Genomic DNA, 25,803 nt, shown 5'->3' with positions numbered 1-25,803 from the left:
ATAGTGTCTAAATAGGGCGTTGGGCCACCACGAGCAGCCAGAACGGCTTCAATGCGCCATGGCATAGATGTGTCTGGAACTCTATTGGAGGGATGCGACATTCCATCATTTAGTGTTTCGTTGATGGTGGGGGAAAGCCCTGGTCCAGAATCTCCCATACGTTGCATTCGGAAAATATTCATACCACTTGACTTTTTCCACAATTTGTTACATTACAGCCTTATTCTAACATTGATTAAATAATTTTTTCCCCTCATAAATCTACACACAATACTCCATAATGACAAAGCAAAAACAGGTTTTTAGACATTTTGCTAATTTATTAAGAATAAAAAACAGAAATATGTTATTTACATAAGTACTCATACCATTTGCTATGATACTCGAAATTGAGCTCATTGATCATCCTTGAGATGTTTCTACAACTTGATTGGAATCCACCTGTGTGATATGCAATTGATTGGACATGATTTGGAAAGCCACACACCTGTCTATGTAAGGTTCTGTGTTTATTTTCTTAGTCAACCTTGTGTTCTGTTTCGTTGTGTTCTTGAACGTAGCCCTGTTTCTTTGTGTTCTTGAACGTAGCCCTGTCTTTCATTTTTGTTCATTGATTTCACCTGTGTTAGTTACTCACCTGGTCTCATCAGCTCCTCATTTAGTTCAGTTCATTCTGTTTGTGCCTTTGTGAGGTATTGTTCGTTTTGACTCTACTAAGCCTTCCTAGCTTGTTTGTGAGAACCAGTTATAGCCTTCAGTCCTAGTTTTGATTCACCTACCTGTGCATGGCCATTGCCTGCCTGTGACCACGATTCCTGCCTGCGAAGGCAAAATAAATACCTGCCTCACTCTGCGCGTGAATCTACACCTTTTTCTCCCTGAGTATTCATTACAGTCTATATAAGGTCCCACAGTTGACGGTGCATGTCAGCGCAAAAACCAAGCCATGAGGTCAAAGGAATTGTCCGTAGAGGTTCAAGACAGGATTGTGTCGAGACAGTGGCCTCCATCATTCTTAAATGGAAGAAGTTTAGAACCACCAAGACTCTTCCGAGCTGGCCGCCCTATGGAGGAGGGAGAACCTTCCAGAAGGACAACCATCTCTGCAGCACCCCACCAATCAGGCCTTTATGGTAGAGCGGCCAGATGGAAGCCACTTCTCAGTAAAATGCACATGACAGCCCACTTGGAGTTTGCCAAAAAGCACCTAAAGACTCTCAGACCATGAGAAACAACATTCTCTGGTCTGATGAAACCAAGATTGAACTATTTTACCTGAATGCCAAGCTTCATCGTCTGGAAGAAACCTGGCACCATCGCTACAGTGAAGCATGGTGGTGGTACCATCATGCTGTGTGTATGTTTTTCAGCGGCAGGGACTGGGAGACTAGTCAGGATCGAGGGAACGATGAACAGAGCAAAGTACAGAGAGGTGCTTGATGACAACCTTCTCCAGATTGCTCAGGACCTCAGACTGGGGCAAAGGTTCATCTTACAACAGGACAATGACCCTAAGTACACAGCCAAGACAAGGCAGGAGTGGCTTCAGGACAAGTCTCTGAATGTCCTTGAGTGGCCCAGCCAGAGCCTGGACTTGAATCCGATCGAACATTTCTGGAGAGAGCTGAAAATAGCTGTGCAGCAAAGCTCCCAATCCAACCTGACAGAGCTTGAGAGGATCTGCAGAGAAAAATGGGAGAAACTCCCCAAATACAGGTGTACCAAACTTGTAGCGTCATACCCAAGAAGACTCGAGGCTGTAATCGCTGCCAAAGGTACTTCAACAAAGTTCTGAGTACAAGGTCTGAATACTTATGTAAATATGATATTTCAGTAAAAATAAAAATAAAATAAAAATTGCAAACATTTCTCAACCTGTTTTTGCTTTGTCATTATAGGGTATTGTGTGTAGATTGAGGGGGGGAAACTATTTAATCAATTTTAGAATAAGGCTGTAACGTAACAAAATGTGGAAAAAGTCAAGGGGTCTGAATACTTTCCGATTGCACTGTATGTGGTCAATTGGGTGGAGATCTGGTGACTGAGGAACACTATTCTCCTTTGAGACCCCTTTTTCAAAGTCACAGATCTCTTCTTCCAACCATGGGTAGCCAAAATAATGGCCAACTTGACATTTTTTATGCATGACCCTAGGGATGAAGGGATGTTAATTGCTTAATTAACTCAGGAACCACATATGTGTGGAAGCATGTCTTTCAATATAATTTGTATCCCTCATTTACTCAAGAGTTTCCTTTATTTTTGCAGTTACCTCTAAGGTTATGGAACATTAGTGCCACTTTCATGTTGTAGTCGGAAGTAGGAAACTATTTTCTCACTTGCTAATTGGTTGAGCTATACACTTGCCGCCAGGGGTGTCATGCACCCAAAAATCTAAGAGGGCACAATGTAGGTGAGGAAGTCTGGGGGGTGGTCCAGAGGGGGGCTAGGCCCCACTACCATAAATTTGAGAATTTTGCATTTTTCAAACACCTGAAACAGCTTTTTCCTTCTAGAGCCATAATCATTATACTTAATTCTATGTACATTTTTTTTATTTATTTTCTGCATATCTATGCATACCTCTTGAGCTGTCTGTATCCTACTGAAACATGCTTCTTTGCATCTCTGTTAAAATGTGGGTAAAATATTGAAAGGAATGTGAGTCTTATTCAGAACAGTTATTGCTTGCTTTTCTAAAGTCTACCAACCTTGTCAGCAGACATGCCAGCTAAGATAGTTAGACAATCTCTAACTTGATAGCCTGAAATGGCTTCTTAGTAGCTAGTTACAGGGTTGGGAGATTGGGAATCTATCTAGGCTAGCTAAAGCCAACTTCATAAAATTGCTAGGTGGCAACTACAGAGAAACAACAGGACAAATCTGATGGGCATGATGCTTCTGCGTGAGACTTTCAACCAGTTAGCAAGTAGTACATTTCCGAGTTTCCTAGTTACAACTAGCACGTGAATGCGACATGCGCTACCATTCAAAAGTTTGGGGTCACTTAGAAATGTCCTTGTTTTAGAAAGAAAATCACATTTGTTTGTCCATTACAATAACATCAAATTAATCAGAAATGCAGTGCAGATTATAATTTTTTTATGGAATATCTACATAGGCGTACAGAGGCCCATTATCAGAAACCATCACTCCTGTGTTCCAATGGCACGTTGTGTTAGCTAATCCAAGTTTATCATTTTAAAAGGCTAATTGATCATTAGAAAACCCTTTTGCAATTATGTTAGCACAGCTGAAAACTGTTGTCCTGATTAAAGAAGCAATAAAACTGTCCTTCTAGTTGAGTTTCTAGAGCATCAGCATTTGTGGCTTCAATTACAGGCTCAAAATGGCTAGAAACAAATAACTTTCTGAAACTCGTCAGTCTATTCTTGTTCTGAGAAATGAAGGCTATTCCATGCGAGACATTGCCAAGAAACTGATGATCTTGTACAACGCTGTGTACTACTCCCTTCACAGAACAGCGCAAACTGGCTCCAACCAGAATAGAAAAAGGAGTGGGAGGCCCCAGTGCACAACTGAGCAAGAGGACAAGTACATTAGAGTGTCTAGTTTGAGAAATTGACGCCTCACAAGTCCTCGCTTGGCAGCTTCATTAAATAGTACCCGCAAAACACCAGTCTCAATGTCAACAGTGAAGAGGCTACTCTGGGAAGCTGGCCTTCTAGGCATGGTTGCAAAGAAAAAGCCATATCTCAGACTGGCCAATAAAAAAAAAAAGATTAAGATGGGCAAAAGAACACAGACACTGGACAGAGGAACTCTGCCTAGAAGGCCTGTATTGAAATCGTCTCTGATGGGTGGTCGAATGTTTGTGGGCAAGGAATAATTAACTACATCTTCACCCCTCAACCAGTATTCTACAAGAGCACAGGCACAAGGGACAACAGACACACCCATTGCAGATGAGCTGAAGGCAGTCATCAATGACCTTGGACCAAAGAAGGTATTTGCACTGGTGACAGACAATGCAGTCACATCACACCCATTGGCTGTGCTGCTCATGCGTTGAATCTGCTCCTTAAGGACATCACGGCACTGAAAACAATGGATACACTCTACAAGAGAGCCAAGGAAATGGTTAGGTATGTGAAGGGTCATCAAGTTGTAGCAGCAATCTACAGTGGCTTGCGAAAGTATTCACCCCTCTTGGCATTTTTCCTATTTTGTTGCCTAACAACCTGGAATTAAAATTTATTTTTGGGGGGTTTGTATCATTTGATTTGCACAACATGCCTACCACTTTGAAGATGCAAAATATGTTTTATTGTGAAACAAACAAGAAATAAGAGAAGAAAAAAAACAAGTCTCATGGGGTATGTCTCTAAAAGCTTGGCACATCTAGCCACTGGGATTTTTGCCCATTCTTCAAGTAAAAACTGCTCCAGCTCCTTCAAGTTGGATGGGTTCCTGCATGTGTACAGCAATCTTTAAGTCATACCACAGATTCTCAATTGGATTGAGGTCTGGGCTTTGACTAGGCCATTTCAAGACATTTAAATGTTTCCCCTTAAACCACTCGAGTCTTGCTTTAGCAGTATGCTTAGGGTCATTGTCCTGCTGGAAGATGAACCTCCGCCCGAGTCTCAAATCTCTGGAAGACTGAAACCGTTTTCCCTTGAGAATTTCCATGTATTTAGCGCCATCCATCATTCCTTCAATTCTGACTAGTTTCCCAGTCCCTGCCGATGAAAACATCCCCACAGTATGATGCTGCCACCACCATGCTTCACTGTGGGGATGGTGTCTCGGGGGTGATGAGAGGTGTTGGATTTGCACCAGACATAGCGTTTTCCTTGATGGCCAAAAAGCTCAATTTTAGTCTCATCTGACCAGAGTACCTTCTTCCATATGTTTTGGGAGTCTCCCACATGCCTTTTGGTGAACACCACACATGTTTGCTTATTTTTTTCCTGGCTAGTCTTCCGTAACGCGTGTACGGCTTAAAGTGGTCCTATGGACAGATACTCCAGTCTCCGCTGTGGAGCTTTGCAGCTCCTTCAGGGTTATCTTTGGTCTCTTTGTTGCCTCTGTGATTAATGCCCTCTACTCTCTTGGCAGGTTTGTTGTGGTGCCATATTCTTTCCATTTTTTAATAATGGATTTAATGGTGCTCTGTGTGATGTTCAAAGTTTCTGATATTTTTTTTATAACCCAACCCTGATCTGTACTTCTACACAACTTTGTCCTTGACCTGTTTGGAGAGCTCCTTGGTTTTCATAGTGTCGCTTGCTTGGTGATGACCGTTGCTTAGTGGTGTTGCAGACTCTGGGGCCTTTCAGAACAGGTGTGTATATATACTGAGATCATGTGACAGATCATGTGAGACTTAGATTGCACACAGGTGGACTTTATTTAACTAATTATGTGACTTCTGAAGGTAATTGGTTGCACCAGTTCAAAAAAACATCTACATTTAAATGGTATTAATATTCATTTGCATATATTTCTGTTAATTCCCATATATTCCCGTTAATTCCCATATATTCTCGTTAATTCTCACATAAAGTTTCCACCTCTGAATATTCCCCAAAATGTGCAACCCTACAGAGAAATCACATGATCAATATGACTTCACTTAATTGATGTGACATTTTAGAGGGGTCAGAACAAGTTTCAAACAGGAAGCTCACGGTAAGATCAGTGACAAAAAAAATTCTCCGCTCATTTTTTTATTTAGTTGAAAATTGCATAATTTGTATTTATCAGGGGGTGCTGCAGCACCCTCAGCACACCTACTTCCCATAACTATGGAAACATCTTGAGGATTTCAGAAACGTATCATGTGTTGGGCTAATATGTTGGATAGATGTCGAAAGAGGTTACAGAAAAATTCTCAACAACGAAAGAGTGATCAAATTACATCTACATCTGTATAGGTTATGTAAATCTGTATTTCTTTAATGGTAAATATTGCCTGAAAATTCTAAATTGGATACTGACAGAAATGTCTTAAAATATGCCATCTGGCTGTGCTGTAATGGGACTATTATCCCATGCCTTACATTGTCCTCACACCCCAGATCCAGCAGCTATCAGGTTTCTCTGAGTGAGAGACTTCCCAGTAACAAAAATACCCTGACATGGCAGGACCTCTCTCAAGAGCAGTGCAAGTTCACAAAAAAAGAAGAAGCAACTGCTCAGGAGGCCATTGTTGTCATCAGAGAAAGGCTATAAATAGCCATCTTTATTGTGTGCTATGGCTGACAATATGTTAAATGGCAGTAAGTGAATTAATGATGCATCTACAATCCAACTCTCTCTCTGTGTGTGTGACAATGTGTGTGACAGTGTGTGTGGCATGTACACACAAAGCTGGTTTAGCTGTGGATCTGTCAGCTTCATCTCTCTCACTGCAGCTGCAGGCCTTAAGGACAGAAAGCCTTCCCAACCATGACACATTACAATAATGCTTACACTGCATCAAACGGACCTGCCCAATTTCCTGATGCTGCCCATAAATTTCACTTGGGGTGTGTGAGGCAATGCTCAAAGTCACAGTACAGAGTACACAGCAGGCAACATCTCTAAGTAAAGAGGGAAAAGAGCTGTATCACTGGACATCAAAAAAGGAAGACATCAACATATAATGTCTGGCCTCTCTCCAATGTCTTTATGACAACCTTTATTTTTACAATAGCCATTTGAATTCACGTATTCCTCATGATTCAGAATGAGTGGATTACATCAATAGATATAGTACTGCCACCAGGCCTTTTTTACCAATGCAGTGTTTTATCTAAAACATTCTTACTGAACACAGTTTTTTGGTCCAATACATTTTTAAAACGACTAAAAGAAGAGAAATAACTCTCCATATCCTCGCGGGCTTCCTGTTAGGTAAAGGCTATCAATCTCCTTCCTTCCTGGACTAAAACAACCCAGAGTACACTCCCAGGGAGCAGAAAGCATCAAACACCCCACTGCAATATAAATATTTGATACTGAATCCCTATGGAGGAGGCTTTGCTGGCCTGTCCCCCATTGGTTTGATGTACTGTTCCTCTGGAATGATGGTGTGAAATCAAACACGCTTCTTCTCCAAACCCATTTGACTACAGATATTATACATCAAACAAGCTCTTTTTGAAAACCTGCCTTGATGATCACTGCTTTGCATGATGTATTGTTGTCTCTACCTTCTTGCCTTTGTGCTGTTGTCTGTGCCCAATAATGTTTGTACCATGTTTTGTGCTGCTACCATGTTGTCATGTTGTGTTGCTACCATGCAGTGTTTTCATGTGTTGCTGCCATGATATGTTGTTGTCTTTGGTCTCTCTTTATGTAGTGTTGCGGTGTCTCTCTTGTCGTGATGTGTGTTTTGTCCTATATTTTTATTTTTAATCTCAGCCCCCGTCCCCGCAGGAGGGCTTTTGCCAGGCCGTCATTGTAGATAAAAATGTGTTCTTAACTAACTTTCCTAGTTAAATACATTGGGGATCTGTCTTTGTTGACTCTGCAAACAATAGGTGAAGTTAGGTGAGCCAAATATCATGCTATTGTTTATTTTATTGTATCAGTATAACACACACAAATAAGCTTTTGAAAATAACTTTTGTAAATTTCAATGGAACATAAAAAATAACTTATTGCTGCAGATGAGTGACAGGAACTCTCAGAGTGGTGATGTAATACCGTGTTCACATGCTAGTCGGAACTAGGAAACTCTGAAATGTCCGACTTGCTAAGTGGTAGAATGTGGCACGTGTATAACTACAACCAGTTAGCAAGTTGGATATTTATGTGTTTCCTACATCCCTCTAGCACGTGAACGCTGCATTAGGCATTCAGAACAAGGCTGCTAAGGGAGAGGGCCAGCACTGAGAGGTTGACAGTTCGCTGATCCCATGGGATCACAGTTATAGAGTCCATGGACAACTCTCCTGACACTCTGCCTTTCTCATTCCACTGAATCCCTCTGCAGCAACTCAGTCCTGGAGACACCCCACAAACTCTGAAAAACTGTATCTGCAAGTAGCAGTCTGAGGGGGGAAAAACATGACCATTTTAACTGGGATCAGTCGCTGCACTGCACTAAGTCGTCTACACTGGGGTGGTGTGCATTTACCGAAAGCATTTCAGACAGAGAAAAATTCTCCAAACCATGAGCCCTGGGCAGAGGAGGACATAACACTGCAGTCCCCAGTCAACCTTTATCCACTATTCTCTGTCTATCTCTCTTTCACACATACACAGCAGTGATTGCACAGTCCTGCGCAGCTCTGCAGTATAGGCGCTGCTGCTGATTCCCGCCTCTGTACTGCCAGAGGCTCACAATGCAGCAAGGTGACTCAATGTTATCGTCCTCTCCTAGGAGGCAGCAGCTCCGGCTGAATCAGTGCTAGCTGAAGGGGCTCTGCAGCAAATGCAACAAAGATCTTACAGGCAATCTGATATATCACACCAAGATGGCATTTCACTCCTCAGGCACTAAAACCATGCCCCTGTCCAACACAGATACTGATACACCAAGATATACCGATACAAAATCAATACAATGTGTGACACCTTCATTACCTGTTATTCTTTTAGCAGAATAAAGCTAGCCTCAGTAATGCATGTTAAATCTCCAGAAAAAAAGATCACAGAACAGCTCACCCCTTGATAATTATTTTATTTATAGGCTACTGCTTTCAAGAAACTTTAGGAACCATATTGGTAATATGATCTTAGACAATAACGTTTTCTTTGATTACTGATAGCCAAATGTACAGACATCTAAACCAGAGGCTATCAAATATTTCCAATGATCAATGATGAATTAAAGATGAATATCTTTTGAAGTCACATAAGCAAAGACTAGTCTAATCATATAAATAATACCTAAGGTGGGGCAACTCATGACATAGAATAAAAGTTGAAGGTGATGTTGAAGTGAATCATCTTCTGGCAGGTGTATGGTTCCATCTGGATGGAGAGTAAGTACAGCTTCCAGGTCCTGCACTCGGTCTCCCCAGAGGGGCCAAGTGAGCATCACTGCTGGGTGAGAGATTAGGCTCCATTAATCAGAATGCAGCTTCCCGGCAGTCTTAAGGACTGTGGGTTTACGAGACTGCTAGTTAAGAGTAGTCTTTGTGGCCTGTGGTGTCAGCCACTTTTACTTAATATCAGAACCACCATCCCATGATAAATGTACCAGTTGCACATGCAAAAACATGTCTGCTGAATTCAACTGCTTCACAACATGTACCACCAAAAGAAATAACTTCAGGCGTTTAGCCTTTAAGGGCATAACTTTGGTTCAATCAGTGTAATTTAACAGTTAAATGCTGCTCTCTTGTGGTAAAATGGTGCGCTATGACTGATCACTTCACTACAGTAGTATTTTTCCATCATTAAGCCATCAACACAGTAATTTAGTCTGTAAATGCCACAGGACAAAGGGTTCTCATTGATTGCATGTGGAGGCCCAGTCTGTTAGATCATGTCTCCACCTTTTCCCCCCTGCTGCGAGTCAGAGCTGGGAGGAAGCCTGGAGAGCACAGCAATTTCTACACCAGGTTGCCTAGGAACCAGAGCCTCTCCATCCAATTATTCAAAAAACACATTTAACAAGGTAACAATGAATCTACACTTAATTTTTTTTATTTCACCTTTATTTAACCAGGTAGGCCAGTTGAGAAGAAGTTCTCATTTACAACTGCGGCTGGCCAAGATAAAGCAAAGCAGTGCGACAAAAACAACACAGAGTTACACATGGGATAAACAAACGTACAGTCAATAACACAATAGAAAGTCTGTATACAGTGAGTGCAAATGAGGTAAGGAGGTAAGGCAATAAATAGGCCAATAGTGGCGAAGTAATTACAATTGAGCAATTTACACTGGAGTGACATATACAGATGAGGATGTGCAAGTAGAAATACTGGTGTGCAAAAGAGCAGAAAAACAAAAATGGTCATGAGGTAGGTAGTTGGTTGGATGGGCTATTTACAGATGGGCTGTGTACAGCTGCAGCGATCGGTAAATTGCTCTGACAGCTGATGCTTAAAGTTAGTGAGAGAGATATGTCTCCAACATCAGTGATTTTTGGAATTCGTTCCAGTCATTGGCAGCAGAGAACTGGAAGGAAAGGCGGCCAAATTTGGTGTTGGCTTTGGGGATGACCATCGAAATATACCTGCTGGAGCGCGTGCTACTGGTCGGTGTTGCCATCGTGACCAGTGAGCTGAGATAAGGCGGGGCTTTACCTAGCAAAGACTTATAGATGACCTGGAGCCAGTGGGTTTGGCGACGAATATGTAGCCAGCCAACGAGAGCATACAGGTCGCAGTGGTGGGTAGTGTATGGGGCTTTGGTGACATAACGGATGGCACTGTGATAGACTACATCCAATTTTCCGAGTAGATTGTCAGAGGCTATTTTGTAAATGACATCACTGAAGTCAAGGATCGGTAGGATAGTCAGTTTTACGAGGGTATGTTTGGCAGCATGAGCGAAGGATGCTTTGTTGCGAAATAGGAAGACGATTCTAGATTTAACTTTGGATTGGAGATGCTTAATGTGAGTCTGGAAGGAGAGTTTACAGTCTAACCAGACACCTAGGTATTTATAGTTGTCTACATATAAATCAGAACCGTCCAGAGTAGTGATGCTAGTCGGGCGGGTGTGGGCAGCGATCGGTTGAAGAGCATGTATTTCGTTTTACTAGCATTTAAGAGCAGGAGACCACGGAATGAGTGTGGTATGGCGTTGAAGCTCGTTTGGACACTTAAGTGTTTGTATAATACAAATTACTTTGACAAAAACATTCAATACAATTGGTTAGCCATCGTTAGCAATAAGGCATTTTCAAAATACACTGAACAAAAATACAAATGCTACAATTTCAAAGACCTAACAGAGTAGGCCCTAAACTATGGATTTCACATGACCAGGGGAATAGTGATGGGCCCACCCATTTGGGAGCCTAGCCAATGAGAATTAGTTTCTTCCCACAAAAGCGCTTTATTACAGACCAAAATACTCCCCAAATGGCTACCTGGACTATTTGCATTGTGTGCCCCCGCCCCAACCCCCTCTTACGCTGCTGCTACTCAGTTTATCATATGCATAGTCACAAACTACACATTCATGTACATACCTCAACTGGCCCGACCAACCAGTGCTCACGCACATTGGCTAACCGGGCTATCTGCATTGCGTCCCGCCGCCAACCCCTCTTAACACTACTGCTACTCTGTTCGTTATCTATGCAGTCACTTTAACCATATCTACATACTACCTCAATCAGCCTGACTAACCGGTATCTATGTAGCCTCACTACTGTATATAGCCACGCTGTTATTTCAGTCTTTTTTATTTCTTTACTTTCCCATTGTTCACCTAATACCTTTTTTGCACTATTGGTTAGAGCCTGTAAGTAAGCATTTCACTGTAAGGTCTGTTGTATTCGGCACAAGTGACAAAATAAACTTTGATTTGATGGACAACCTTGCAGTAAGCATGCCAGTTGTACACTCCCTCAAATTGTATGGCAATGTGACAAAACTGCACATTTTAGTGGCCTTTTATTGTACCCAGCACAAAGTGCACCTGTGTATTGATCATGCTGTTTAATCAGCTTCTTGATTGGCCACATCTGTCAGGTGGATGGATTATCATGGCGAAGCAGAAATGCTCACTAACAGGGATGTAAACAAACTTTAAAGAAAAACATTTCATGCATATGGAACATTTCTGGGATTTTTATTTTATTTGAACTCATGAAACATGGGACTAACACTTTAAATGTTGCGTTTATATTTTTCAGTATAAGTACCGTCATGTGTACTTCGCCAACCTTTAGACCCCCTCCGCTGAAACAAGAACACAGCAGACAAGATCTTTCCAAATTGATATTTATTTGTGAAAAAGACTCCTTATGCCACCAGAGCAGAAGCAGTAGAGGATTCGCTGTGAATTAAGAGGGAAAAGGGATTAGTAAAGGAAAGCTGTGTAATCAACCAAAGTTTAACATCACCAATTCTGACTAACAATAGAAGCAGTCATATGGTTGATGATCAGGTCTTAAGTCAATACGTGTACATTTGTTGGAATACATTTTCAGCCTGCGGGAGACTGATAATTATCCAGTTAGAGTAATGCCTCTGGCAGTTGGTAACAATTAAATAGAACCAGTGTCAGGGAGATGTATGAAGGGGACTGGCAGGTTGGCACAGAAAACAGCCATTCTGCTAATTTACCTCCAAGGTTTATCTAGCACATAAGAAATATCTCAGCTCTTACAAGGGAAGAACAGGACAATGAGATGTGCCATTTACTGAACTAACAAACTGAAAATATTAATAGAGTAGGTACTATGCCTTCATGCTGGCTTGATCTCCCTAAGGCCAAAAAAGCAGCGAAGAGTTAATACATACTACTTCCAGTTGGGAGCAAGAACTCTCTTGGTCTTGTAGTAACGGGCCAATCTGTGGATTCTGCTTTCAGTGAGAATCAGACGGAACTTGGCATCCTTGTCCTGCAAGAAAAAAAGTTGAGTTAAAAAGCCTGTCCACAGTCAAATCTCAAACAGTCAATGAGCAACCTTACCCGTTGTCCACATTAAGCATCAGACAATTCATTCTTACAGCAGGGCTGTAATTTAGTTGGATTTTCAAACGCCTAGTTTTGCTTGAGAATCCTGGTGGTTTGACAGTCTCCTCCCTCCCTGGAAGTTAACTCGAGACAAACATTTAGAGGCCCTGTTACCTTTCGGTTCCTCTCCAGATGCTTCCTTATAGCAACAGCCTTCTTGATGAGGTGGTAAAGATCCTCAGGCAGGTCAGGGGCCAGGCCCTTGGACTTGAGGATCCTCAGGATCTTGTTTCCAGTGACAAAGCGCACCTGGGCAACACCATGAGAGTCCCTAAGGATCACACCTGTATAGAGAATAGTAGTATCAGCCTTTTCTAACTTCAGTCTCTTGGTATTTTCCCCTCTGTGGTTTGTACTTTGTGTGGTGGTCAACCAAACCCAAAATGGTTTGACTGTAGAAAAATAGACAATGCGTTGAACTTTTGTTCTAAAAAGTATGGCGAGGAAGATAAAATGTGAGTATAATATGCATAGGACAACACTGGGTAAATCTGGAATGATAATGTTGAACCTTGAATTAACTTTCAACGGCACAGCAGCTTCAGAGAAAGGCGACAAGGAACACATTGATTTTAGCACACCTGACAAGATCATAACATTCATTTTATATGGCCGTTGGGTTAGGGTGCATAAATCATTGCCACTAGATGAACTGAGAAGAGAACCTTATGGAAAGGGCTGGACAGTATGCAAATTAACAAGGTCCTTACCAATCTGAGAGGGAGAAAGACCCTTCTTGGCGAGCTTGAAGATCTGCTCTTTGACATCATCAGATGTTACCTTCAGCCACTGTAGAACAACATTTCAGAGGTTGAGAGACTGATTTCCCCTTTGTCCATTTAGACGTTTATTCACAGTAGCGATCCTTCGTTCGATATTTAGCTAGACTCTGCAATATAACATGCGCATTCCAGTCAAAGTTGACTCAATTATGATATATTGGCAAACCATGTGGTCACATGGCCAGGTTAACCAGATTCATAACCATATTTTACAAACTGAACGCCAGTTAACCATCCAAAAGTTTAATGACATTGGAACTTTATGAACAACTAGGTACTTACGGTGGGCACACTGCGTCTGTAGGGAAGTGCAGACTGGGACAGGCCCTTGCTGAAACAGGAAGAAAGTAGCTGTAAATCGGTAGCTACAGTAACTACATTATGATGACAAACAGCCATGGGCTGCTAAAGCCACGCTTGGACTAGAAATAATGCATTTCAACTAACTAGTTATTTGGGTAGTGCAGTACTGTATAACTAACTAGATACCTAGTTGGCTAGTGCGGTACTGTGTAACTAACTAGTTACCTAACTAGTCTTGGGTAGAAACTATGGCTAACTAGACTACATTACGCTAACGTTAGCATTAGAATGGGCAAATGTCATATGATTTAGGCCGACGATTTAATCAAGCGGGTTCATTGTTACCATTCCAGCATCAACGCATATATAACTAAAAACCTATATAATTATTCTAATGACTGTAAACCATCTGCTAACTTGGCAGGACTGTGTGCGCGGCCATCACGTCACTGTGTCGGTAGAACGCTAGTTGTTAGCCAGCTAGCTAGCTAGCAATAACTATTGTTGAAATATTTGAACAAATGTGAAGACAAAACATCTGTTGGGGTTGATGAGAAACTGTAAAACTAATAAAAAGTTCCAGCTACGGAGAACAAAGGCCAATATGCTAATTATTTCCGAATTAAATGCATGCTTACCCAGGAGCGTGCATACGACCCATGATGGCGTTCTAAAGGAAAAGAGAGAGGCAGAAAAACGTGCGGCCTTTCGGAAGTACAGCTTTTAATCGGAAATGACGTGGCCTGAAGGGGGAAAATATTTTATTTTATTTTATTTCACCTATGTTTAACCAGGTAGGCAAGTTGAGAACAAGTTCTCATTTACAATTGCGACCTGGCCAAGATAAAGCAAAGCAGTTCGACAACATACAACAACACAGAGTTACACATGGAGTAAAACAAACATAGTCAATAATACAGTAGAAAAATACGTCTATATACAATGTGAGCAAATGAGGTGAGATAAGGGAGGTAAAGGCAAAAAAGGCCATGGTAGCAAAATAAATACAATATAGCAAGTAAAACACTGGAATGGTAGATTTGTAGTAGAAGAAAGTGCAAAGTAGAAATAGAAATAATGGGGTGCAAAGGAGCAAAATAAATTAAATAAATAAATACAGTAGGGAAGAGGTAGTTGTTTGGGCTAAATTATAGATGGGCTATGTACAGGTGCAGTGATCTGTGAGCTGCTCTGACAGCTGGTGCTTAAAGCTAATGAGGGAGATAAGTGTTTCCAGTTTCAGAGATTTTTGCAGTTCGTTCCAGTCACTGGCAGCTATTGTCACAGTATCCGCAGAAAATGGTGCCCCTCCTCGGCCGGGCGGCGGTCGTCGTCGCCGGTCTACTAGCTGCCACCGATCTATGTTTCTGTGTTCGTTGAGTTTTGTCTGTCTAGGTCCGCACCTGTTTCCTTTTCTGTCATTAGTGGGGGGGTTGGTATTTAGTTTGTTCCTTTGGGTTTGTTTTTGTGTGGGATTAATTGTTTGTCAGCGGGCAGTGGTGGTTGACGCTGTTGCTGGGTTTTCCTCCAGCGTATTATATTGGATTAATTATTCTTGCTGGGCTGCGCCCCGTGCGTATTTTTCTTCATTGGTGGAATTACCTGTTTTCCCTTTTGGGGTATTGTGCGCTCCCTGTGCCTTTTGACCACCGAGTGTTTTGGGTTGAATAAACTTCGACACTATTGGACAATAGTCTCCTGCATTTGACTCTGCTCCTTCCTCCTGCCCTAAGTATCCGTGACAGATGTAGTCACCCCCTTTGCTATGAAGCCCCTAAATGAGATCTGGTGAAACCAATTATCTTCAGAAGTCACAAAATTAGTTAAATAAAGTCCACCTGTGTGCAATCTAAGTGTCACATGATCTCAGTATATATACACCTGTTCTGAAAGGTCCCGGAGTCTGCAAAACCACTGAGCAAGCGGCACCATGAAGACCAAGGAGCTCTCCAAACATGTCAGGGACAAAGTTGTGGAGAAGTACAGATCAGGGTTGAGTTACAAAAAAATATCCAAAACTTTGAACATCCCACAGAGCACCATTTAAATCCATTATTAAAAAAATTGAAATAATATGGCACCACAACAAACCTGCCAAGAGAAGGATGCCCACCAAAACTCACGGACCAGGCAAGGAGGGCATTAATCAGAGAGGCAACAAAGAGACCAAAGATAAGCCTGAAGGAGCTGCAAAGCTCCACAAAGGAGATTGGAGTATCTGTCCATAGGACCATTTTAAGTCCTACACTCCACAGAGTTGGCCTTTACGGAAGAGTGGTCAGAAAAAAATAATCAAACACGTTTGGTGTTCGCCAAAAGGCATGTGGGAGAGTCCCCAAACATATGGAAGAAGGTACTCTGGTCAGATGAGACTAAAATTGAGCTTTTTGGCCATCAAGGAAAATGCTATGTCTGACACAAACCCAACACCTCTCATCGCCCCGAGAACACCATCCCCACAGTGAAGCATGGTGGTGGCGGCATCATGCTGTGGAGATGTTTTTCATCAGCAGGGACTGGGAAACTGGTCAGAATTTAAGAAATTATGGATGGCGCTAAATACAGGGAAATTCTTGAGGGAAACCTGTTTAAGTCTTCCAGAGATTTGAGACACTAAGCATACTGCTAAAGCAACACTCGAGTGGTTTAAGGGGAAACATTTAAATGTCTTGGAATGGCCTAGTCAAAGCCCAGACCTCAATCCAATTGAGAATCTGTGGTATGACTTAAAGATTGCTGTACGCCAGCGGAACACATCCAATTTGAAGGAGCTGGAGCAGTTTTGCCTTGAAGAATGGGCAAAAATCCCAGTGGCTAGATGTGCCAAGCTTATAGAGACATACCCCATGAGACTTGCAACTGTAATTGCTGCAAAAGGTGGCTCTACAAAGTATTGGCTTTGGGGGGTGAATAGTTATGCACACTCAAGTTTTAATTTTTTTGGTGTAATTTGTTGTTTGTTTCACAAGAAAAAAATATTTAGCAAGTTGTGTAAATGAAATGATACACCCCCCCAAAAAATCTATTTTAATTCCAGGTTGTAAGGCAACAAAATAGGGAAAATGGCAAGGGGGTGAATCATTTTGCAATCCATTGTAAACTACACCAGCGGTAGTCCCTATAAAATGAAGACCATTGTAATAGTTGGTAAAGCATGTAATCTATGTTCTTTGCTACTTTCTGTATCACTGACCCAGTCTTAGTCTGACACTTGACCATGGACTGAGTATCTGACCTAATCTCCCGACTAATTTGGAGCATAATGTACAGAAAATCCTAGTGGTTAGAGCATTGGGCCAGTAACCGAAAGGTTGCAGGATCAAATCCCCGAGCTGACAAGGTAAAACTCTGTCATTCTGCCTCTGAGCAAGGCAGTTAACCCAATGTGCCCTGGGCACCGAAGATGTGGAAGTCGAAAGAAAAAAAAAAAGATTGATATTTTTTTTCACCTTTATTTAACCAGGTAGGCCAGTTGAGAACAAGTTCTCAATTACAACTGCGACCTGGCCAAGATAAAGCAAAGCAGTGTGACACAAACAACAACACAGAGTTACACATGGAATAAACAAACGTACAGTCAATAACAAAATAGGAAAAAAAATCTATATACTGTGCGTGCAAATGAGGTAAGATTAAAGGCAATAAATAGGTCGTAGTGGCTGTAGTGTTGAAGTAATTACAATTTAGCAATTAAACACTGGAGTGATAGATGTGCAGAAGATGAATGTGCAAGTAGATACTGGGGTGCAAAAGAGCAAAAAATAAATCAAATAAATAACAATATGGGGATGAGGTAGTTGGATGGGCTATGTACAGATGCAGTGATCTGTGAGCTGCTCTGACAGCTGATGCTTAAAGTTAGTGAGGGCGATATGAGTCTCCAGCTTCAGTGATTTTTTTCAATTATTTCCAGTCATTGGCAGCAGAGAACTGGAAGGAAAGGCGGCGAAAGTAGGAATAGGTTTTGGGGGTGACCAGTGAAATATACCTGCTGGAGCGCGTGCTACGGGTGGGTGCTGCTATGGTGACCAGTGAGCTGAGATAAGGCAGAGTTTTACCTAGCAAAGACTTATAGATGACCTGGAGCCAGTGGGTTTGGGAATGAATATGAAGTGAGGGCCAGCCACTGAGAACATACAGGTCGCAGTGGTGGGTAGTATATGGGGCTTTGGTGACAAAACGGATGGCACTGTGATAGACTGCATCCAATTTGCTAAGTAGAGTGTTGGAGGCTATTTTATAAATGACATCGCCGAAGTCAAGGATCAGTAGGATAGTCAGTTTTATGAGGGTATGTTTGGCAGCATGAGTGAAGGATCCTTTGTTGCGAAATAGGAAGCCGATTCTGGATTTGATTTTGGATTGGAGATGTTTAATGTGAGTCTGGAAGGAGAGTTTACAGTCTAACCAGACACCTACGTATTTGTAATTGTCCACATATTCTAAGTCAGAACCGTCCAGAATAGTGATGCTGGACGGGCGGGCAGGTGCGGGCAGTGATCGGTTGAAGAGCATGCATTTAATTTTACTTGCATTTAAGAGCAGTTGGAGGCCACGGAAGGAGAGTTGTATGGCATTGAAGCTCGTCTGGAGGTTAGTTAACACAGTGTCCAAAGAAGGGCCAGACGTATAGAGAATGGTGTCGTCTGCGTAGATGTGGATCAGAGAATCACCAACAGCAAGAGTGACATCATTGATGTATACAGAGAAAAGAGTCGGCCCGAGAATTGAACCCTGAGGCACCCCCATAGAGACTGCCAGAGGTCCGGACATCAGGCCCTCCGATTTGACACTGAACTCTGTCTAAGAAGTAGTTGGTGAACCAGGCGAGGCAGTCATTTGAGAAACCAAGGCTGTTGAGTCTGCCAATAAGAATGTGGTGATTGATGGAGTCGAAAGCCTTGGCCAGGTCGATGAATACGGCTGCACAGTATTGTCTTTTATCGATGGCGGTTATGATATCGTTTAGGACCTTGAGCGTGGCTGAGGTGCACTCATGACCAGCTCGGAAACCAGGTTGCTTAGTGGAGAAGGTACGTGGGATTCGAAATGGTCGGTGATCTGTTTGTTAAATTGGGTTTCAAAGACCTTAGAAAGGCAGGGTAGAATAGATATAGGTCTGTAACAGTTTGGGTCTAGAGTGTCTCTCCCTTTGAAGAGGGAGATGACCGCGGCAGCTTTCCAATCTATGGGGATCTCAGATGATACGAAAGAGAGGTTGAACAGACTAGTAATAGGGGTTGCAACAATTACAGCAGATCATTTTAGAAAGAGAGGGTCCAGGTTGTCTAGCCCAGCTGATTTGTAGGGGTCCAGATTAAGGCAGTCCCCCGCACCTCTCTGATTGTGGGGTTAGGTTAAATGCAGTCAGTTGTACAACTGACTAGGTATCCCCTAAACGTTGCATACATGTGAAAGAGACAGAGTATAAGGTTTGATGCTGGAGACGAGAGGCAAGTACAGGGAGTGAACATTTACTGGAAAACGGACATCAAACCAAAACAAGAACAGTGTCTGGACAGGGGTAATAAAACGACATAACAATAATGCTGGCACGGGGAATAAACTGAGGAACAGACAGATATAGAAGGGCAATCAACAAAGTAATGGATTCCAGGTGCGTCCAATATTGCACGGCTGCGCGTAGTGATGGTGACAGGTGTGGGCAGCCTGGCGCTCTCGAGTGACAGTAAACATAGATAGAAGGGCAATCTACAGTGTCACGGCTGTCGTAAGGAGAAGCGGACCAAAGTGCAGCGTGTGTGTCGTTCCACATTTTATTTACACTGTGAAACTATGCAATACATAAACATAAACTAAAGAACAAAACAACAAACCGTGACGCAGAGGTGAAACATACACTACTCAAAAACAATCTCCCACAAACCCAGGTGGAAAAAACCCCAACTTAAGTATGATCTCCAATTAGAGAAAACGAGGACCAGCTGCCTCTAATTGGAGATCATCCCAAACAAAACCCCAACATAGAAATACAAAACTAGAACCTGACAATATAGAAATAGGGGAAAAAGGGGAAAAAAACCTGTCACGCCCTGACCTACTCTACCATAGAAAATAACATCTTTCTATGGTCAGGACGTGACATACAGAGTAATGGAGTCCAGGTGAGTCCAATATTGCACGGCTGCGCGAAATGATGGTGACAGGTGTGCGTAATGAAGGGCAGCCTGGCGCCAGAGAGGGAGAGCGGGAGCAGGCGTCACACAGAGGCTGACATCTAAAATATTCAGATTTTATTAAAATATTCAGATTTAGGACATCAATCATTTCCTGAGCATTTTAAGGACATCTCAGTAGGGAAAACAGCATCCCGGGTCACCTCAGCATCCTCCTATAAAGGGAACAGAAGAAAAGAAAAAGATTTGCAGAGAGAATTAAGAGAAATTTTATCATTTGTGACTTTGATTGTGCGGAGTGACCATTTTACCTGCTCATGCTCCTCCACCTTAGTCTTCTTTGTAGTAGCAGCCTCCTTCTTCCCCAGGCAACAAAGACATCTCAGTCTCCTCCAGAAGGAGGCCTTCTTATTGGAGGTGTCTTTACTTGCCACTTTTTCCACCTCAGCCATTATTTCCATTGGGGTCTCCTCAGGCACGGCCTGGCTGATCAGGTGGACCACCTTTGTCTCATCTTCCTCATGGATACTGGTCAGGGTCTGTTCAGAGCACCCTGACCTCAGCGACAGGGAAGACATTGCCCGGCTCTTCGATCTCTTCCTTGGCACGGTGGGAGAGGGATACTTCTCCAGCGGAGGCATTCTTTCTTGTTGGATTAGTTCCTCACAGCGTGGGTAGATTGCAAAAGGCCATGACTTATCCACACAATGTGAGGACAAATGGCTAATAATGCTTATCTCATTAGAGTCATGTTCCTTGGAGCCCCAAGCGGCTTTAGGAAGAGGTGGCATTGGTGAATGCATGGATGTCACGGGTGCAAGGAGTTGGGAAACAGAAGTCACTGGCGTTCCCAAGGAGGTTCTGGATGCCATGATCTGGCTCATGGAGATCCCAGTGAGTTCGCTGACCTGAACCACTCGAGACATTTCTTCAGTGAGCTCCTCTATAGAAGGGGCCATTGATGAACGAGATGGACTTTGATCCATGACAGTTTATAGATAGATCAATCCATTGATCACTCAAGCAAAAAAAGTTATTATTGCTCTTGCTCTGAAAATAATTGCACAAATCAAAATTACATTATAATTCAACGCTGGTAATCATTGAATTTGGCAATGTTTCCAATTTGTCCTGATGGTGGCGCTATGTGGCCAAAGCTTGAACCCCAGAGGCTTGCAGCTATATTTGAATTTGAAGTTGACTGATGGCTAATCTTGATCCACTTGACAAATAGAATGCTCATGTCATCATTCATCATGTAACAACATCTGCCCTCATAATGATGATGAGTATGATGTAATAATCATAGAAATAGAATGATTCTAATTATAATGACTCATTCTATGGTCATAATGATGATAGTTTATGGATACAATAGCCCAGAGCCATGTACAATGAAAAAATATATAAAAACAACATGTAGAGTGTTGGTCCCATGTTTCATTAGCTGAAACAAAAGATCCCAGACACTTTCCAAATGTACAAAAAACGTATTTCTCTAAAATGTCCACATTTTTTTTTTTTTACTTCCCTTTTAGTGAGCATTTCTCCTTTGGCAAGATAATCCATCCACCTGACAGGTGTGCCATATCAAGAAGCTGATGAAACAGTATTATCATTACACAGGTGCACCTTGTACTTGGGACAATAAAAGGCCACTCTAAAATGTGCAGTTTTGTCACACAACACAATGCCACACATGTCGCAAGTTTTGAGGGAGTGTGCAATTGGCATGCTGACTGCAGGAATATTCACCAGAGCTGTTGCCAGTGAATTGAATGTTAATTTCTTTACCATAAGCCGCCTCCAATCTCGTTTGAGAGAATTTGACAGTACGTCCAACCGGCCTCACAACCGTAGACCACATGTAACCACGCCAGCCCAGGACCTCCACATCCGGCTTCTTCACCTGCGGGATCATCTGAGACCAGCCAACCAGACAGCTGATGCCGTAATAAAGCCCTTTTGTGGAGAAAAAGTCATTCTGATTGTCTGGGCCTGGATCCCACGTGGCTGGGCCTGGCTCCCAAGTGGCTGGGCCTATGCCCAGTCATGTGAAATCCATAGATTAGGGCCAAATTAATTTATTTCAATTGACTCATTTCAGTAAAATCGTTGAAGTCAAATCAAATTGTACATATTCATCACATGTGCCGAATACAACAGGTTACTGTGAAATGCTTACTTACAAGCCCTTAACCAACAATGCAGTTCAAAAAATAGAGTTCATAAAATATTTACTTATTAAACTAAAGCAGGGGTTCTTAAACTTCTTCAGCCTGGGACCCAAATGAGAAATTCTGTGTTATCCTGGGACGCAAGCTTAGGAAAATATGCAACTATACGTAAATATCGGTACATTTCATTGCCCTTATGCCTAAAAAAAAGCAATATAGAGAAAAACAAATAATTAAATACCCATAAATATATTTTGTTTATTTTTCTCCATTAAAAACACTCTTACATACCTGTCTAGGTTGGAACTGTTGCAGTTAAAATACAATAAATAATTTCATTCTGAACTGGAATAAACGGATTGATCACATCACACAGATGTATAACAGAACACACACAGGCTTTTTGATCGTGCAACCCTAAATAACAGTACATTGTTGGGTATGGCTGCCTTTTCCTGTTACGCTCCTTGCCTATTGTCACGTCCTGGCCAGTATAAGGTTAATTGTTTTTGAAGTTTGGTCAGGACGTGGCAGAGGGTATTTGTTTTATGTGGTTCGGGGTGGTGTGTTTGTGTAAAGGGTGTGTTGATTTAGTATTTCCGGGTTTTTGGTTGATGGTCTATGTGTTTGTATTCTATGGTTAGTCTAGTGTGTGTGTTTCTATGTTTGGTTAATTGGGGTTGGGACTCTCAGTTGAAGGCAGGTGTTGTCTATCTGCCTTTGATTGAGAGTCCCATATATTAGGGTGTGTTTGTGTGTGATTTGTGGGTGATTGTTCTGTGTTGAGCCTATGCTTTGCCAGACTGTTGGTTGTTCGTTCATTCTCGTGGTTTGTTATTTTGGCATTCATTTTGAAAATAAATAACCGTCAAGATGAGCCTGCACTTACCTGCTGCGTTTTGGTCCTCCTTCACCGACGACAACCGTGACACCTATGGAATAGCCTGCAGACTAAACTTAAACTTGAGACTCTTGTCCCCCTTGCCCATTTTAAACATTTATTGTAGGACTTCTATTTTTGTATTGCTTGTAACTGTTTCGGGTAATGCAAGTTCTTGTGCTGTTAGGGGAATAACCTATGTGTAAATGTAATCTGCTGCTGTATTTTTTTTGTGTTATCTGTGATCATTTTGTTTAGTTTCTTAATCATTGTACCTAAACTGTATGTGTAAACATGTATACGCAGGGCCCAGCTGTAAGAGACCTTGGTCTCAGTCTGTGTTCCTTGTTGAAATAAAGGTATAATAATAATTTAAAAAATTCAGGCCTAGTGTACATCTTAAGGTATAAATTATTGTTGATAGAAAGTCTAGGTTGGGACTGTTGCTGTTAAAATACATATGTTTTATTCTGAACTGGAATAAACTGATTGATCACATCACACATATGTAGCCCAGAAAACACACATACACACAGTCCTAATGAGAGGTGTGTGGCTGGTTGAAGTTTTCAACAAGCATGTCTATTCTGGGATCAGTTTTTGACAGTGTAACACTAAGGTCATGCTCAGCATTGACACTGATTCTGTACTTGAGAACCATGACTTGCATAGGTATGTGGTGCCAAGCTGGATCAGAATATCTTCTGCTTTCTCAGTTAGGCAGGAGACGGCTTCCTACTGCAGATGAACAAACCAGAACTGTGTGACTGTTTGCCTCAAAAAGCATCTTGCGTCAATCAGTTTATTCCAGATCAGAATAACAATTATTACTTGTAATAGCAACAGTTCCGACCTAGACTTGTTTTCAACAATAATTTCTACAGTAAATTGTACAGTAGGCTTGATTTTTCATCTTCATCTGTACTGTTTCTTAGGGTTACACTATCAGTAGCTAGTTAGCTTGCTTTGGATAACGTTAGCTATTAGCTGTGTAACGTTACAAACCCAGGGGCCTGTTTGAGAAACTCACATCTACTACTATGCGAGAGAGTACTCCCTTATTTCTGCTTATCACCACTTGTTATAAAATGACAATGCCTTGTTAGTTGACTTAATTTTTCACTTTCGAAGCAGTTTCCCGAAGCATTCTGCACTGTTCTTAAATAACTCCCTGGGTTTACCGTCATGTAGTGCCTGGATGTTTGGTCAGGACGTGTCGTTTTATTAATTTGTTCGTTTTGAGAGACTCATTAACAAGCACTTCTCCACACAAAACACATTGTGGGGGCTCCTCGTAATTTCTCAACGTTTGTATGAAAAAGACAAAAAGTAATCACTGTATTTTCGTTTCCTGACGATTGAGCTCAGTTAGAACTTGTGGCTAGCATGATTCCATTTCATGACAGGGGTTAGTGATGGCGAGTGAGAATAACAAATCAGTGGCTTGAACGACAGCGCTGCGTCGTGTGGGTCGCAGAGTGATCTTCAAGGAAACTTCAGGAAAAAGATCCTGTAAACCGCGAAGCACACGGGCATCTCCCGCTACCTCTCCCACACACGCAGCTGCCAAACTAGAGCAGAGACCGCTGCTAAACAGGGAGCGCACTGAACCAAGAGCGAAGTTGCACTTGGCCAAATCAATTCCAGTAATTCATGAAATAATTATACATTTAGGTCGCGACCCACCATTAACAGGTCCGCGACCCATACTTTAAGAAACGCTGACATAAAGTTTAAAAAAAATCTAATCAATCAAAAAGTAACACAAGAAATGTACATAACAATAACGAGGCTATATACAGGGGGTGCCGGTACTGAGTCAATGTGCGGGGGGTACAGGTTAGTCGAGGTAATTTGTAAAGTGACTATGCAAGTATAATAAACAGCGAGTAGCAGCAGTGTAAAAACAAAGGGGGTTCAATGTAAATAGTCCGGGTGGCCATTTGATTAGATGTTCAGCAGTCTTATGGCTTGGGGGTAAAAGCTGTTAAGGAGCCTTTTGGTCCTAGACTAGGCTCTCCGGTATGTACCGCTTGTTGTGCGGTAGCAGAGATAACAGTCTATGGCTTGGGTGCACCGCCTAGTCAGTAGGTCCTGGATGTCAGGAAGCTTGGCCCCAGTGATGTACTGGGCCGTACGCACTACCCCCTTACAGTCAGATGCTGAGAAGTTGCCATACCAGGCGATGATGCAACCGGTCAGAATGCTCTCTATGGTGTAGCTGTTGAACTTTTTGAGGATCTGGGGACCCATGCCAAATCTTTTCAGGCTCCTTAGGTGGAAAAGGTGTTGTTGCGTTTATATTTTTGTTCAGTATATTTAGAAAACCACATGCATGTCTTGCTGGCATAGCTAATATTTGTAGCTCAATAATGTTCACTCATACAATAACCCTGCAGGAAGCTGCTCATCAATTTTCTCATTAGTCCAAGCAATCACATTAAACCAACTCAATAAAGTCTGCTTTATCCTTCACCCCAAATACAGAATTATTTGAGTGTAATGTATGATTTTGGTAAGTAAGAATGACAAAGTCAGAAATGAAGCTTTGAAATGTCCTTGGATCAGATCTCCCTGCCTAAATGTCTTCACATACCATATCCACTGCTGAGGGGAAGTCTCATAATAATGGCTGGAATGGAGTTAATGGAATGGTATCAAACACATGCAAACCATATGTTTGATTTTGTTGATAACTTTCCATTAATTCCGCTCCAGCCATTACCACGTGCCATCCTCCCCATAAAGGTGCCACCAACCTCCTGTGTCACATAGTTTCTGAACATGGTACTGTCTCGGATATCATGACAAGAAAGCTACACTGATCCAGGATCAGCGAACACCAACCTCCTCCAAATTATAAACGCCACGTACGATTCAGTGCAACCTAACTTGATTGCACAGGATTTCCCTAACTATTTGAC

At 42.1% G+C, this 25,803-nt stretch overlaps 1 protein-coding gene and 2 non-coding genes across 3 annotated transcripts; all 3 read right to left on the bottom strand.

Annotated features, from left to right (window-relative positions):
• Window positions 1-11,845: 11,845 nt before the first annotated feature.
• LOC106587505 (40S ribosomal protein S13) lies at window positions 11,846-14,428 on the bottom strand. The gene is made up of 6 exons (XM_014175947.2): window positions 14,324-14,428; window positions 13,665-13,713; window positions 13,311-13,389; window positions 12,715-12,884; window positions 12,384-12,484; window positions 11,846-11,916 (listed from the first exon to the last, which is right to left on the bottom strand). Exons 1-6 carry the CDS (start codon window positions 14,344-14,346, stop codon window positions 11,883-11,885), a joined length of 456 nt encoding a protein of 151 aa, XP_014031422.1. The 5' UTR covers window positions 14,347-14,428; the 3' UTR covers window positions 11,846-11,882.
• On the bottom strand, window positions 12,150-12,279 carry LOC123730864 (small nucleolar RNA SNORA19). The gene has a single exon (XR_006762315.1). It is a non-coding gene; the product is annotated as a small nucleolar RNA SNORA19 (small nucleolar RNA).
• On the bottom strand, window positions 13,101-13,232 carry LOC123730858 (small nucleolar RNA SNORA68). The gene has a single exon (XR_006762310.1). It is a non-coding gene; the product is annotated as a small nucleolar RNA SNORA68 (small nucleolar RNA).
• Window positions 14,429-25,803: the final 11,375 nt, after the last annotated feature.

Source organism: Salmo salar, chromosome ssa26, assembly GCF_905237065.1.
Source record: "Salmo salar chromosome ssa26, Ssal_v3.1, whole genome shotgun sequence".
Taxonomy (NCBI): domain Eukaryota; kingdom Metazoa; phylum Chordata; class Actinopteri; order Salmoniformes; family Salmonidae; genus Salmo; species Salmo salar.
This window is presented reverse-complemented; position numbering and strand designations above follow the sequence as displayed.